At 43.2% G+C, this 17,438-nt stretch overlaps 1 protein-coding gene across 1 annotated transcript in view; it reads left to right on the plus strand.

Moving 5' to 3' along the window:
• Window positions 1-17,438, plus strand: part of TTLL8 (tubulin tyrosine ligase like 8) — a 759,264-nt gene that overhangs the window by 17,054 nt on the left and 724,772 nt on the right. Inside the window, exon 5 of the mRNA XM_086930808.1 lies at window positions 13,541-13,691. Within this exon, the coding sequence (XP_086786934.1) occupies window positions 13,541-13,691 (151 nt within the window). The remainder of the gene's footprint in view (window positions 1-13,540; window positions 13,692-17,438) is intronic.

Here is a 17,438-nt window from a genome sequence, read left to right on the forward strand (position 1 = left end):
CAAAGGCGCTGCTTAGATCAGCAAAACATAAATATAAAGAGCCACCTTTGGCTTCTACATATTTCCCAATTATGAGGTCAAGATTCAAACATTGGTCCAAAGTGCCCCTACCTTTCCTAAAACCAAACTGACTTTCAGACAAAATTGCCTTATCTTCAACCCACTCCTCGAGCCTAGCTAACATGACTCTGCTCATAAACTTTACAGAGGAGTCCAAAAGGGAAATAGGTCGATAATTCTTTGCTTCAGACCGATTGCCTTTTTTGAAAATAGGGTTAATAATTGATTCCCCGCATGTGGTCAGAGCTTCAGTGCAAACTGCTGCATTAAACACGTTTGCAAGAAGGGGGCTCCAGATCTCCGGGACTGAGTTATAAACGTCTATTGGAACCCCGTCGGGTCCTTGGGCCTTCCCCCCTTGCTTGCACGAATTCCTATCTTGACCTTGGCCACAGTAAAGTTTAAAGGTAATATGGGCCAATTACATGGGGTGGTAGCTGAACCACAGTTTGAACCAAATATATTGGAAAAATGCGATACCCAACAATCACTAGGAACATTAGAGCTCAATACCGGGGTATTATCGTCTCTCAGGAAGGGGGAATTTACCGTAGCCCAGAATAAGGTATTATTGTGAATCTCTGCCGCTTGGTTCAGTGATTCCCATGCTTCCTGCTGTAACTCTCTTTTCCTCTTTTTTAATGCTGATTGATATTCTGCTCTTCGTTCAATTATTAAAGTAGTGTTCCTAGGTTTTATGGCCAAGACCTTCTTCAGCTCTGTTACTAGCCTGGTGCAAGTATGGTCGAACCAACCAAGTCCATGGCTACTTTTATCTCTAATTGGTCTAGTAAACCTTGCATCAATTGATATATTAATATTTTTAAAAGCAGTTAAAACACATTGAGACCCAGTATTGTTTTCAAGAATTAGGGAGATGTCAGTTAAACAATCAGAAACGATGTAACCAATTAGTTCATCTGCTCTATCCCCAATACATTTAACTCTAACACCATTGGGTCTATGGGGTTCTACGTTGGTGATGGTATGGCCCACGGCTACAGGACTCTTACTCCATAGCGCACAGTCTAGGACAATATAGTTATGATCGCTCAAAGATGTAACTTCGATCCTCGGGGTTTCACAGAAGGGGGTAATACTCGATGACACAATAACATGACCTATCACCGAGCTTGTCCTCCAGTTTTTAAAAGTAGGGATGGTCATCCCATTAACATCTTTGGCAAAGTTCAAGATTTCAAGATCATAATTACTGATACATTTATTCAGGATTTCTCCATAGCTAATATGCCTGAAGTGGAGGTCTACATCACCAGCGTTGTTAACAACCCCACATGCTTTCTGAAAGGTCAATTCACATAAAGAAATATTAAAATCTCCTAACCGTATAAAATCAAAAGAAACATTAAATTGGTCAGTTAAATCGTCGATAGCACTAGCTACATTTTTTACAACAGATATCCTACTATCGTCAAAAATATTATTATAGTAGTTAATTAGAAGGATGTGTTGGCCTTGATCATTGCGGAGCCACAGTAACTGCACATGAGGTCCCACATTTGAATATTTCACAATCCTATTATTTTTGCTAATCAAGACCAAAATTATAAGACCTCCTTTTGCTCTCCCTGATCCAGAGCTAACTGCCTGTAAGTTAAACGTTACAAACCCCTCAAAATGTACATCCTCCTGGCACCAAGTTTCATGGAAACACAAAATATCATGGGTGTTAATAAAATCCTTCCAACACAAGGTGTCCTGTTTAGACTTTAGCCCGGCAACATTCCAGCTTACAATAGAGATGCCGATAGTTACATTAGCGCTGGTATTTTTCAGAGGAACAGTATTACCTATAGTTAGCTCATTCATACAGGCCCCTAGGGCTCTAGGGCTAATAGATCTTTCTTCACTTTGGGTCTCCACCATATTTGGATCGGTATCAGGAGGTAAAACACACGCGTTGGGTACCTGGGCAGTAGTCAACTGACACGAGACACTAACCCCTGTCCCAGCAAGTCAATCATTGGAGTCCAGAGAGCTTAGTGCCTGGAATCTGTTCTGAACAGGGATCCTGAACCCCAAAAAGTGGTTAGGCCCCAAAAAGTGGTTAGGCCGGGGATTTCTATTTCCTGGTTTATGAGGGTTTTTTTAATTAAATGGCTGTAAAAGAAACTAAGAGGGTGTACACTTATTCTGTCTTCCCCGGGGATTAAGGATCCAGCCCTTAACAAAGCTGTGGCCGCATGTTGGGGGTGTTTAAAATTAACGATGACACAATCACCCCTACATGTTTTGCTAGACGTACCTATCCAGTCAACCCTTCTGGTGGTTAAAATTTGGTCTGAATAAGTAATTGGAAAGCCACAGTTATTGTGTAACCAAGAGACCGTTTTATTTTTTAACAAATCATGAGATTCAGGTTGGGGTCTAGCTGGATCAGTCTCATAAAAAAAGATATTGGTCAAAACGGCCACATAAGGAGCACAGGCTGGTGGTAGATTCACAGGACGTTTCCGTCTGGTTGGTTTTGGTGAACCCAGCTCACTAACAATTGGCTTACTCTGAAGGGAGGTGGAAGGTAGGTTTGAAGGTAATGAGCCCAGTTTTGCTGCTTCTTTAACTGTTCCACCCCCAGTTGGTGGATTTACAGGTAGTATGGGAGGACCTAGGTCAACATTGATGGGCCTAGACTTTCCAACCAAATCTATATGCGTGTCAAGCAACCCACCTAGTCTATTTACTTCAGATGAGAGCTGATCCAGCTTGTTCACCAAGGGTTTAATGATCTTATCAACCTTAGAATCAATAATGCTTATTAAAAGATCAAACTGGTCAGAATTCATGAAGGGTGGGGCATTCCTAATAGTCGAATCCTCAACCCCAGAAGAGATTTTTGATACAGTCTCACCTCTTTTTTTATTGCGAGTACGGTACCCCCCTCGTGTAGTGGGAGCTTTCCTGCAGGCTCTTAATGCTCTAGGGGCCGGTGTAATATGGGGAGGCGAAACACTGGGGGATACAGACGGAACAGCAGAGATATCTGGGGCAATTTCGGGTTGGGCTGTAGTTCCTATAGAAATATCGAGGTTGACAAAATCTGGGTGATCATCCATAAGTGCTATAATATTAGGATCAGGGAGGGTAGGGCAGTTAATAGGATTCTCCTTCCCTAGCGACATCCTACGCTCCTTATTAATTTGACTGACCACTTTCACTAGATAATTATCCATGGTGGCTGTTACAGAAGGGTTTTTAGGAGCCTTTTGTTTAGACATTACGTATTAGGATGCTCAAAAAGATCAGCTAAGAATACGGGCAAATAAAAAATATCTAGGAGACAAAGCTTTCATGTATTACAACCAGACTGGGTTAAATTAAACAGCAATAATAAAATAGTAAAACAAAGTCCTTGGTATACAAGGCAAGGCAGTCACAGTTCCAATGTGGGATTGGGTAGTTAATCACACTTAGCACAACAAAGTACCTCGCCAGTGGAAATCAAGAGGGGGGCCCAGCCCAGCCTCGAACATTCCCTGACTGTCACAGACTGTCCGCCCTTAGTCCGGGCTTCGTCCGGTGCCGCCCGTGAGCGTCCCGTGATGCGGGAGGCGTTCGATGCCCTTATGGTGCCTCCGGGCGCGGGATGCTGTGCCACGCCCTCTCCGGGGCTTCTGGGAGAGGTAGTCCGCTGGCGCTTGTCGGTGGGATTGCGCCTCCGGGCGCGGGAAATCCTGCACGTTCGCCTGGTGCCGTTCCCCTCACGGCGGCGTCAGGCTCTGCTTATGCCCCCAGGAGCGCTCGGCGCTCAATGCTCTAATGGTGCCTCCGGGCACGGGATGCTGTGCCACGCCCTCTCTGGGGCTTCTGGGAGCAGTAGTCCTCTGGCGCTTGTCGGTGGGATTGCGCCTCCTGGCGCGGGAAATCCTGCACGTTTGCCTGGTGCCGTTCCCCTCACGGCGGCGTCAGGCTCTGCTTATGCCCCCAGGAGCGCTCGGCGCTCAATGCTCTTATGGCGCCTCTGGGCGCGGGATGCTGTGCCACGCCCTCTCCGGGGCTTCTGGGAGCAGTAGTCCGCTGGCGCTTGTCGGTGGGATTGCGCCTCCGGGCGCGGGAAATCCTGCACGTTCGCCTGGTGCCATTCCCCTCACGGCGGCGTCAGGCTCTGCTTATGCCCCCAGTAGCGCTCGGCACTCAATGCTCTTATGGCGCCTCCGGGCGCGGGATGCTGTGCCACGCCCACTCCAGGGCTTCTGGGAGCGATAGTCCGCTGGCGCTTGTCGGTGGGATTGCGCCTCCGGGCGCGGGAAATCCTGCACGTTCGCCTGGTGCCATTCCCCTCACGGCGTCGTCAAGCTCTGCTTATGCCAGTTGTTAAAACAATAAGAAAAAATCCCGACTAATACAGCCTAATAAGGATTACCATAGTGGGTAGTAAGCTGGGTTCATTCTTGCCTCCAGTGTGACCACTGATGTTGGAGCGGCTCTTCATACTCTTAGTCTATTGGGGAATGTGGCTCGGTCCCAGAGACCTTTCCAACACACAAGAAAGGAGGAGGGGGAGAGGGTCAGCACCAGCATAAACAGGGACATATAAGGTACCTCTCTTGAGATCAAGACAATCTGTGGGCACCCTTATAATTGACTAACTGGATTCAGGGTAAAAGCAATGGGTGTATAGTTTGAAAATTTAGGAGGAGCCCAGAGACATGAGCTGGGCAGGAAGTAAGTCACGTCAGGAACCCCTCATAAAGCTTTAATATGAATATAAGTCATGAACAAAAGTCCCGCCCCTTGGATATTGGTCTGGAATAGGGAAACAAGGGTGATTGGTCAAGGAAATAAGTCTGAGGATCTAGCGTATAACTGACTGAAGACACTCTTCCCAATTATAGCATTCCATTTTCAGGCACAAAAGACAATAAAATAAAACATCTTTAAGTGGACAAGATGAATTCTAGCATAGAAATGGCTACTGTCTCACATTGTATAAAAAAAGGCCAGATCTCAGAAACTGCCATGAGCCTTAATAAACATTGCCCTCATAGATAACCTGGAGAAACTGCATGGCACAATGGCAAAGAAAGATGCCAATATCCGCAGCATGCTTAACTGATCAGGACAAACGAAACCTGAGGCTGGCCCTAAGTACAGATTCCAACAGACCAAGGCCAGTGAAACAACCCCTTATATGCTTCAAGGGTTGTGGAACTCTTCACAAAATCCTTCTATGAATCCTTATTCCAAACAAAATTTGACAGACGCGAAGAGGAAGTTACAAAGCTGAAACAAGAGATACTCCTTTTAAAAGAGCAGCATATAGCTCTCCAAGCACATGCCGAGGACCTAGAAAACCACTCCAGAAAGAACAACTTAAGAATACATGGGGTCCCAAACAACGCTGAAGGATAAAACATACTGCGCTATTTGCAGATACCTTTCAGGCACAGTTGTGCGAGTTACAGCTATGGGAGACAGAGTGCCTGATATTGTAGCATGCACACATCATCTCATAGCGAAGGAAGACATTATATGAGACAAAGGACCTGCTGAATTCCAAGAACAAAAAACTTTGCTCTTTTAAGATTTCTCGGTGACTACACTTCAGTGCAGAAGATATTTCAAGACTTATTACGGATTTCCCTAAACCAAAAATATTGAGTAGAGATGGGGCAGCCCTTTTGCGTTATCTTCAGCTGAGGAATTACCTATATCAATTATGTATGCTCACAGAAGCCCCCTGGGCCTGATTCACAAAGGTAAACTTACACTTTGTGAATAGTAAGTTTACAACTGTGCAACTTTGCACGTAAAAAGGTTGAGCAGGCCTATCCTTTTATGCGTACAGTTTCCCGCCTCCAACTGTGTGTATGCTTACTATTAACACTTAGTTTGCAAATACTAAAAAAAATAGTAAAGGTACATAAAAATGTATGTTTTTCTTTATGTATCAGGCCCTGGGTCGCTGAAAGAGAAGGCCCTTATGGCAGCTGCATGCCTGGGGAAAGTGAAGAACCCTGCATTTACAACATTTCTATTTGTAGAGGGTGAGCAGACCTCCTAAAAGCATGGGGTCAGATCCCTCTGTCACAGCACATGAAAAAAAGGATGTGCTGGACAGTCTAGGTAAAGGTACATGCAGAGGGAAAGAAATCTTACCATGGGCTTTTGAACGGGAGGCCTGTGAGATAGAAGAGTTGCTAGGTAGAGGGTGCAAGGGGAGCAGGAACCAACATACAACAGTTTATCACAGCCCCAGGTCTCTAACTGAGATGCCTTTTATTTGAGATTGTTGATACCCATGGGTGGGACTGGACTACATGCTACAACCAATTCATTACCTAGTTCTACATACTTGTTCAACTCTTTGACCAGTTGATTGGTTAGAGTGGGAATCATACACACTTGGGACACATACATATGCAGAGCCAAACACACTTTAAATAACATACGAGGCCACTAGCAATAAGCCACTGCTGCTGACAGTCAGAATCGCATATGGAGCAGGTTCAAATAGTCAGCTTTAAAGCAAAGGGGTTAAATGATCCAGGGCAGTGCTCAGCAGTATTGTTGATGCTGCATGTGTCAAAATGCGACATATGCTTGATACTTATAATTGATACAGGAGACACATTTAGCAACATTAGTTTCACAGAGACTCTGAGTCAAGTGTTTTCCCAGTCAATACTTCTACTCAGGCCATGTGAAAAAGGAAGGTCTGGGTATACTGATTTCTAAATTTGCTGGAGAAGTGGGCTACAATGTGTTTGAGCTTCAGGGGATGGTACTGACCCTTAGACTTTGATTAGGAGGGGTCGGCTTCACAGTGGCTAACATATACACACCTAATGCAGGTCAAGAAGCCTTTCTAAATCGAACAGTAGCAGACATACTTCACACACCAGAAAGGAAGATATTCATTGGGGAAAAGCGCAACATTTGAATGAACAAGTCAGATAAGGGCACAGGTATGGATCTTCAGGTGCCTTTACAGCAGGGGGACTGAGATCTATGAGGGAGGCTGAGTTAATAGCTATATGGAGGAAGCTTTATCCCACCATATTCAGGCTGCACCTATTGCTTGGCATCTTACAAGACGTGCACCCATCTTGACTACTTTTTGGTGAGTCTGGCACTACTTACAGAAAGTAGAAACTGCAATATGCCCCATAGCACTCTTCAATCAGACACATATCGCCATAGACCTAATATTTTCAGAAAACTAAAAGGGCTCTGGGTCCCTGGAGGCTGAGGGATGCTATTATCCCAAATGATATTAACAGGACAGTGATTCAAATAGCAATCACATGCTTTATGTCACAAAATGACATACTTTGGGACACTCCTAAATTAGTGCTCAGAGGGCTTTTGATTGCCATAGCCGCCAATAAAAATTAGGGGAGGAGGGACAAGTGTTCCAAACTTGAGCTATGAATCTTAGAATTAGAACATATTTACACACGGGTATCATAGGATCTGGCAATCCCTTACTGCTGCCTGTTCACAATTGAGACTGCTAACTCAAGTCAGAGCAGAATATGCATTCGTTCATTTGAAGCACAAATGCTAGATGAGCAGAAACAAGGCAAGAATATAGTTAGACATCATGGACCAGCAAACCGCAGGGGTGCACATCTAGAAACCCCAGTGGCTGTTGATGTGACACAGTCCATGGGGCCTCTACACCTCCCCAGTTACTAGGGCTACAATGCTGGTGTGAAACTTGGTGGTAACAAAAAAGGGCTTCCCTACCTTCCCCTTCCCACTCACAGTGGTCATTAGCATCCGAGATTTCACACCAGCTAACTAATTAGCGAAACTAATTCCATGTGAGACAACAAGCAGGATACAAACGCATTGGGGACCTGGTGGGTGAGGAGTGGGTGAACACATTTGAGCATCTCAAAACAGATTGAGTCCTCTTGGAGATTGAGCGAGTACATTACACCCAAAGCAAACACTGGCTATCCGACAAGGTGCTAAAAGAGGCAGCAAGTGGGCGTCTAGCACTAAAGATGGATGTTTTTTAGCTGAAAATAAATGACAAACATATGAACTCAGAGCTATATTCTCTGCTGTAGGCAAACGCCCCTCTTCCCCCCCGAACCAAAGTTACTAGTCAGAAAAGGTGGAAGGGGAATTGCGAGGAGTGCTGATGGACAAAGAAAGGAAGGATATATTTAACAGAGCTCTCCTGACTTCACACTCTGAGACTAGTATGGAAACAAGGACAAAGATACTCTCATATTGGTATTACACCCCGAATGGAATACATAAATTGTCCTCCAGAATATCGTATCTTTACTGGAAAAAACTGTGGGAACACAGGCACGTTCAGCCATCTTCTCTGGCATTGTCCTAAAGTGACGCATACTGGTGTGAATTGCTCAATGAACTGCAGACAATCACAGGCCGAGAAATTCAGCTCTTCCTAGCATACACCATGTTGGGCCTCCTAAACAAACTGACTTACACGCTTCACAAGGCACTAGCACTATGCGCTGCACATCAAACTATTTTGATATACATGAACACATAGACAACAGCTATGCTGTTTATGGGACCTGATGGGCAAGGAAAAGCTAAACATGTCACTAACTCACATATAAGGAATTTTTACCTGCTCCAGTTATCTGAAAGTAATGCACATACTACAACCCTCATCTGTGAATAACCTCCAGCTGAAAGCATCAACTGACAACATGACTGACTGACCATGACAACAGATTAGAGAAACAGACATCTCCAGAATGTCAATTGATTACATTGTAACAAGAATTTCAAGAGAATATTCATCCTAAAAAACTCTGTAATATGTGATTGTAAGGAGGGGGCAGGGAGGGATCTTAAGTTGGTGATCACTCAACACTTTGATCTACTTACGTGTTTCTCTCAGCACGCTAATGCGACGATTCTCCAGCCGATGTAGAAGGCGGAGGGGGTCTCACACGCTATGCGGGCAGCCATCTTGGGGGGAAAGCGCGGTTAGCGCTCTAGTGGCTGACACAGGGGGCAGGATAAAAAGAGGAGGTGACCAGGGGCGCATGACTCCAGAATAGACACATCTACTGAGGCGGAAGCCGGGAGTGTGCTAGGCAAGTACATTTTTAAAAAGATATATTTTAATACTGCACTGACAATTTTGAATTAAATTGTTTTACCTGTTATACCGAACTGCTCTCAGCACGCTAACGATATGATGCACCAGCCGATGTAGAAGGCGGAGGGGGTCTCACGCGCTACGTGGGCAGCCATCTTGGGGGTGACAGCGCGGTTACCGCTCTAGTGGCTGACACAGGGTCAGGATAAAAAGGAATGTATACACGGAAGCACAGCGGGTGCGCCGAAGCCGCGCCAAAGGCAATCCCGTCTGCGCCCGTCCGCGCCACACCGCGCCCAGTGGCCTGGGAGGATGCCTCTGGCACGACGGTTCCTCGAATCTCACATCCCTTAAGTTACTCAGCAGACACATTGCTGGAAATACAAGCACTTGCGATGAAAGGGCGGCCTGGAAACTGTAGCCAGAAGTCAGTAGATGCGCTGGAAAAGCCAGTAAGTTGCAGGTTCTATCAGTTTCAAATGGCTGCTCCACTTGAGGGCTCAACAAGACGGGAGGAAATACCTGAACTGCACACTAGGAAACAGAATTCTCAGAGTTTCCTGATGTGTAATGTCGGATCCCTCGTGAAACATCCGTATGAGATATAGGATATGCTTGACACATATGATCCAGACCTGTGCTTCTTTACGGAGACATGGCTAAGTTTGACGAATCAACCGGCAATACCTCTGGCAATACCTGAGAAGTACAAGTTTATACATCTTGACAGAGAAATAAAAACAGGAGGAGGGATTGCCATTGCTTTTAAAAAGCATTTGGTGGTGAACTGGATATCTATAATTAGCAATGACTGTCTGGAATTGGGGATTTTTAAGGTTACAGTGTCTGCATCGGACTGTTGGTATGGTGCCTTAATCTATCGGCCCCCAGGCCCAAAAGTTAAGTTTATTGACCTTTTGACGGAACGCATTGCCATGTATGTGTTGGCGACAAACCGATTTATCCTGTTGGAAGACTTCAATTATAATGGGGAAAATCAGACAGATCCGGAGGTGAATAAACTCCTATCCTCTCTAGAACAGATGGGACTAATGTTAAGAACAGAAGGTGCTACACATATAGCCGGTCACCAACTGGATTTGGTCTTCTCTAACATTGACCAGCTTATGTGCAAGACTCCTGAACCCCTCCCTTGGACGGATCACTTTCTGATTGAGATTAGTGTGCAGCATTTAGACTCATATGCAGCCAACCGCCCTGTCTGAACATGCTCTAAGCAGGGTAGGAAATGGCACAAACTTACATCAGAATCCTTCGATGAGGTCTTTTCTCCGGGTCCCACTACACATGTCTATGAGGCAGGTGCTAAATTGAAAGCTTTTAGAGCCACCTTGGAAATAGCATTGGATGCGATTATTCCCATGCAGAAACAGAGTGGTATGACTAGGCGGGCATCTGCCCCTTGGTATATTAAAAAAGAAAGAGATTTTTGCAGAGGCCTGGAAAGAAGGTTGTGCGCAAATAAGACAAATGAAAACAAAGTACCTTTTAGACAGGCATTAGCCAAATACCACCTGAACCTAAAAGGGGCTAGGCGGCAGTTTATAACCACCCAGATTGAGAGCGCCAGCAACTCTTCTAAAGTATTGTCTGGGATAGTACAAGAGTTTGTGTCCCCTAAAGTATGCAGTCAAGCCCCGGTGGTGTCATAGGAATTATGTGACTCTCTAGCACACTTTTTTCACAATAAAATCTCAAAAATTTACGAGAACTTTCCCCTACCAACACCGCACAATGAGGGGGTACCTAGTATGTTAGAGAAGCAGGATGGAACTGTAGCATGCTCCTTGAGCAGTTTCACATTAATTACGGCTGAGGAGGTTATGAAAGGCTTGACTACGGCCAAGTCTGGGTCTCCTCTGGATATTTGCCCTCCTAGGATACTGACACTCCTAGCAACCAGTTGTGTCCAATCGGTCACAGACATCTTTAATCGGTCAATACTCACTGGTTCTATTCCATCAATATGGAAGGAGGCCTTTGTGCGCCCTATCTTGAAAAAGCCTTCGGCGGACCCCTCTATACTTGGAAATTATAGACCTATTTTCCTCTTACCACTCCTGAGTAAAATCCTGGAAGGGATTATTAATCGACAACTCAGTACTTACCTCGAAGAAAACCAGCTCCTGGATCCCTCGCAATTAGGATTCAGGCCAGGGTTTAGTACTGAGATCGCGATTCTGGAAGTGACAGACTCGCTTAGACTAACCATCGACGCAGGGGGCTCAGCAATTCTAATCTTACTCGATCTCTCCGCAGCCTTTGATACCATCTCGCACTCTGTGTGTGTGTGCGTGTGTGTGGGTGTGTGTACGTGTGTGTGTGGGGGTCATGCATGTGTGTGTGTTTTGAGGATGCTCGCTGCAAGAGTGGTTAAGCACCTAGGCAAATACTGTATTTTCCAAAATCTCCTTACTTTACTTTTTCAAATCTTACTGCTGCCTAGAGGCCTGGGACTTCAATGTGGCAGGTAGGGTAGGGGTGAGGAGGGACAGTATCAGATAGCAATCAACAAAGGACTTCTCTTCCTTTGTTCTCAGAAGTGCAGACTGTAGGCAGCTGTGGCTGAGATTATAAACAATTTCTGGAGGGAGGGGACGGGTGGCCTCTGTGACTGTCAGATTGGTCACAGGTACCTGGAGGCTGGTTACAGGACATGTGCAGTCAGGGACGGCCTTTCGAGCTGGGCCCAGGCCCTGGGCACTAATTTTCTAAGGGTCACATGGAGCTGTGTCATTATGGTTATGCAAATATCAGTGCCCTTCTCACATTGCTCCAGCCTGTTTGTTTTTGTCTGATTTGCCAATTTAAAGTGGTTTTAGTACTTCATTATCATATGGCAGGTGATGTTTGTAACATCCCTTTAGCCCCCATCCTTACCCTCCCATCACCCTCTGACCCCTGCTGGCACACATCATCAAACTCATCATTTTCTGTGGCAGCTAAGCTGTGATTTAGGTGAGCTCCTGGAAGTCCGGGATGTTTGTGTTCAGGGGCGAGTTCCTGCTCAACCAGGTACTGACTAGCAAATACAAATTGATCCCCCCTGCTGCCTCTTTCAATTCACTACCATCAGCAAGGGCGCCAAGTGTCTCTCACCCAGGGCGTTATCTTAGCCAAGGCTGTCTCTGCTTGTAGGCCATGAAAGGTAGCGCTTTTGCGTGCTAAAGGCCCTGTGAATTAAAGAAGGGAGACAAGAATTTATTTGGTCTTTTCACTCCCCTTCACCCTTGTCCCCTGAGTCCCCCCACTCCAAAACCTGGGGGGGACATGTCCCCTGCGTCCCCCACACTACCTATGCCCATAGATTCGGTGAGCACTTGCCAAATCGCAAAATGGGTTTAGTACATACTAAAAAGCAATTTAGCAGTCACAGATCCTGTTATTTATTGAATGCCAGAGTTTGCAGCATCTGAATGTGCTCGTACATCTGGTTCTAAATTCTCTATTTTATAGATGTTTTTTATATGGAAATCCAATAGTTTTTGTTACTGTAGTAGATGTTTTTTAAGGTTTTTGTTAGGGCTCAAGTGCGAATCTTAACGCTTAATTGGCCACCTCATTGGTTTGTACTCTTGAGTGGCCATGCTGTAGTCAGGTCATCCTAATACCCATGCCCAAACGAACTTATGTTAGTTATTATTTCACGACCTCCCGTACAGGTTCTAATGCCCTTCACTTGGTCCTCCTTATTGGGGATAAATATTCTTCTTCGTTCCTGTACTCTACTCTGTTTTGGTTTTGTTTTACCATCCCATGTTGGCCACTGATAAAAACATGTGAAAATAAATTGGATGCTACAGAAAATAAACAACTTTGTAGGATATACGAAGAATGTACTTGAGCCTTCAGCTGCTGCACTAGGTGCACCCTCCGGATATATCAATAATAATCTAAAACCTCTGCCGCTGTATCTTATTTAGTACATATTTATGATGTGAACAATACGAGGTCTCTGGCTTTACAGAATTTGGAGCTAATTTAATCTTTTATTTACATGGTACTGGACTGGCCAATACCTTATCATATAAAGTACACATTTGTCATATGAACAATGTGTGTGGCCATACAGGATTTAGAGCTAATTAATCCTTTTATTTTCATTAAGAGGTTTCCATGGTTTGCCTATTTCCTTCAGCTAAGGTTTTCTTGATGTCATTGATACCATCGATGGTATTATTGAGATTGTATTTAATGTCCTTTTTGGATATCATTTTTGATGTCATGTCAGGTACAGACAAAACCTGATCAGCCCTCCAGAACCTGTGTGGCTATACTGTATAACAAATACAATTTCTAACTTACAAAATGTTAATTGTTTATAGTGTATTTCACAAAGGTATTTCATCCATCTTTGCAAGTTCCTTACCAGTATACGTTGTGTTCATTTTCAATTTTTAGGAAAAAAAGATCTTTACCATTTATGGGCACTATCCAATAATCCGCACCAGTTTAAGAAGAAGGGGATGGGCAGAAAGGAAATTTCCCGTGATGCAAAATGAACTTTTAAAGGCTGAACAGCTAGCTTCTGACAATATCAGCACAGCCGATGGTGAGAAACAGTGTTTATTACTAACCCTACATCTGTGTGTCACCAATAAAGGCAGGAGAAGTTATGCCTGGCCGTTCCTGTCTGTCACAGTGAACAATGCATGAATCTCCAATAACCAATTTTCTCAGGTTCTATTTACTTGGGCCATCTGTCAGAGGAGTAAGAATCTTTCAGATTTTCCATATCATTAATTAAACATATCTTTTAGCTTCTACTTTGGTCAAAAGGTCATTTATCTTCACATTTTAGTCTCTAGGCATCATTCATTCACATTTCAGTAAGCGGGCCTCATTTTTTGGGGCTATGATTGGTCAGTGCTTAATTAAAGCACAAACAACATCAATTTACCTCAGATCATACTGTGGAGACACAGGAGACACATAACAAATATAGTCACAATCGCCATTACCAACTTCATGATGCTAGGCCATATACAACCACATTGCCTCCCCTTTGGAGCCCAGGTCAGCTTATTCTTTACAGAAGGATTAGTCCCCAATGTTTGAAACACATATCCTCTGCTTGTCAAGGGTAAATCTTTCGCTGGGTGAACCCTCTACATATGGCCCGTAGTTGCTTAAAGACAGAGATATATTTTAGTGACAGGACATTAGATGTCTTTGTTCAATGTTTCTAGAAAATGTTTTCCAATATAAAGAAGAAGAATTTCTGTCTCTATTTGCAACTGCCCCTTCTTCATCCAAACGATGCAGTTGACTTGTGTACTCCAACCTCAAAATTCGCATTGACTCTCACAATCTGCTCGACCACAATCAATTTAGATTCTGCCCAGAACAAAGGACAGAAATTCTTCTTCTTTATATTGGAAAACATTTTCTAGAAACATTGAACAAAGACATCTAATGTCCTGTCACTAAAATATATCTCTGTCTTTAAGCAACTACGGGCCATATGTATCATTCCAAATTGCAATTGCAAACACAGAAATTTGCAGAATTTCTGCGTTTGCGATCGCAATTGGGCTTAATGGTATGTATTAAAGAAAAACTGCCTCGCAAAATAAGGAATCGCAATATTTGCGATTCCGTATTTTGCGATTGCATTTAAGGAATCGCAAATTTCGATTCCTTAAGTGCAATGTAAGCGGCACAGAAAAAGTGCAATTTGGCCTTAAGGAATCACAAATTACCACCAACTTTAAGTTGATGCTAATTTGCAATTTCTTTGAAAAATTCACTTTTTTGCATTTCTCAAAGTGCCATGTAGCGCACATACATGCCCTATGGGCATGTAAGTGCGCCACATGTGCACACATGCACATTTCAGGGGTGCAACAGGGTGTCCTTTTGTCACCCTGGCACTCTTGAAATTGCATTCTCAATTTACGATTCTCTAATTGAGAATCGCAAATTGAGAATGTCTTCCTATTTATTTCTATGGGCCTCTAGGCCCATAGGAATGAATGGGGAGGTATTCCATAATTGCAAATCGCAATATGCAATTCGCAAATAAGGAATATGTAGGATTCGCAAAATTATTTGCAAATCCTACATACATAGTGTTTGCGATTCTCAAATAGCGAAGCGCAAAAAATTGCTATTTGAGACTCGCAAAAGAAAATTGTGATGCACATGGCCCTAAGTGACTTCCCAAGGGCCCCTATTGGTTGCTAGCACAGGTTGCTAGCTTTAATGGGTAATCAGCCTGAATCACGGGTTTGGGGTTCTTCTCTTTTTTATGATATTTTACTTTGGAAACACCCCACCATTCTAAGACTCTAAAAAATCAAGACTTTTTTTTCAATAACAAATCATTATCAGGAGCCCAAAAATTGTCAAGACTTAGAATTATCATGTTCACTGTCTTGGAAATTACTCCCTCCCCCCTCCAAACACACAGCTAAAGTGGTTCAGGGAGAGGTTGCCAGGCTCATCTTCAACTTGAAACCAGGGAAGCACATCCATCTATCTATTAATGTCTTTTGCTAAGGCTTGGTTTCAACATGCACCTATTTCAAGACAACCTGCCTCACCAACAAAGTAATCTAAAAAAAACTGACCATATTAAAAAGAAGATGCCAGTCAGTTAGGCCACTTAGATAGGACAGGTTTGTCTCATCACCGTTTCCACTGCTAATAACTTCTGTGAAGTAAAATTGCTGGGGTCAGCCCAAAGCTAGAGCAAAAAAGCCAGACATGGAACCAAAGCGCTATCAGTAGCAGGGCCCTCCCTTTGGAATAGTCTCCCAACGCCTCTCAGGCTATGTATAGAACATCTCCCATTTAGAAAACTGCTGAAGACCTTCTTATTCCAACACTAGAACGGTTGCTAAATGGGCTCTTCCTCAAACATATGCTGTAGATGCCTAAAGGCGCAGAGATACTCCTCCGGGAGTCGGATCTAGCGCGGTACAAACCTGCAAATAAATAAATAAATAAATAAAGCTCTGAAATTCTCTATTTATCTTGATCCCAAATATTAGAGATCATCCAAACTTCATGGAAAACATAAATAATATACCATTTTATCAATGTTTCTTTCAAGAGAAGAAAGTGGGCTAGCAAATTATATTAATGCGCCTGCGCTTTGAGCTTGAAGTAAACTTGATAGCTAATTCACTCGCCCTGTACCCAGTTTTATACTGGCTGAGATTGTACAGGAACAAGGAACAAGAAGCATATAATAACTCAATGTTTGAGTTGCAGCTCTACCAGGTGCAGCCAAAAGGTTGCGGTTTTAGCATTTTTCCAACCACTTGAGTAAACTAGGCCTAGATAGAGTAGATAGAGTAGCTTCAGAATAATCCTTCTTTTGCAACTCTATACACAAACGAAATGATTACGGTGAAGTATTTACACAATGTAAATGTGAAACTACTCCCAAGTGTCTAATTATGGACTACTGGCACTTCAGTATCTTAGTCTTGGGCATACCTTAGGCTGTGAACCTTATTTGAACAGGATCACACCTCGAGGTGGGAGGTGCAGCTAAGCTGCCGCCCAAAATGGGTGCTTGTTTTCAAAGCTCTCTCTGCGCTGTCATTGTTTTTTTTTATGTTCAAAATAATTTTATACAATTTTTCAGAATAAATAACAAAAACGGACAATACAGAAAATATTACTTAGGCAATAATACCTCGGCACACTAAGAAAAAATATAAAAACATCCAGTAAATGTAAAAGGTATCTAAATCTCTTATACTCAATATGAGGGATAGGGAATATGGGTACACCATTATATCATCATAATATAAAAGAGTTACTGATAACATACAAACAATATAGGATTATGATACAAGAGAAAATATAATATGCAGAAAAATAGAATTATGATAACAAATAAGTATCAATAGGTGAACAAAAAGTTTGATAATAAGGGGAGTTATGATTAATCCCAGCTAAAGATAATTGCCCACCCTTCTTGTAAAAATGACCCAAGACCTCCAAGCATGAACTGATAAACTTGAAACATCTTTCCAACAAAAAGTAATTGACTTTAAAGCAGCCGACATTAAGAAATTAAACAGTTTTCCTTCTAAATCAGTAAGAGTATGTACAAGACCCACCAATTTACAAATTACTAATTTATAAGAAAGAACATCTTGAACAGGTAAAATCTTTAGTATGATATTCCAAACATCAGACCAGAATTTTAAAATTAAAGGGCATCCAAAGATCATATGTTGTAAGGATCCAACATGTAATTTACAATGCCAACATATTTCAGATTGTAGTAATTTAGCACGAAATAAACGTGTTGGGGTCCATAAACAATTGAATAAGATAT

This window comes from Lissotriton vulgaris, chromosome 1_1 (assembly GCF_964263255.1).
Source record: "Lissotriton vulgaris chromosome 1_1, aLisVul1.2, whole genome shotgun sequence".
NCBI lineage: Eukaryota > Metazoa > Chordata > Amphibia > Caudata > Salamandridae > Lissotriton > Lissotriton vulgaris.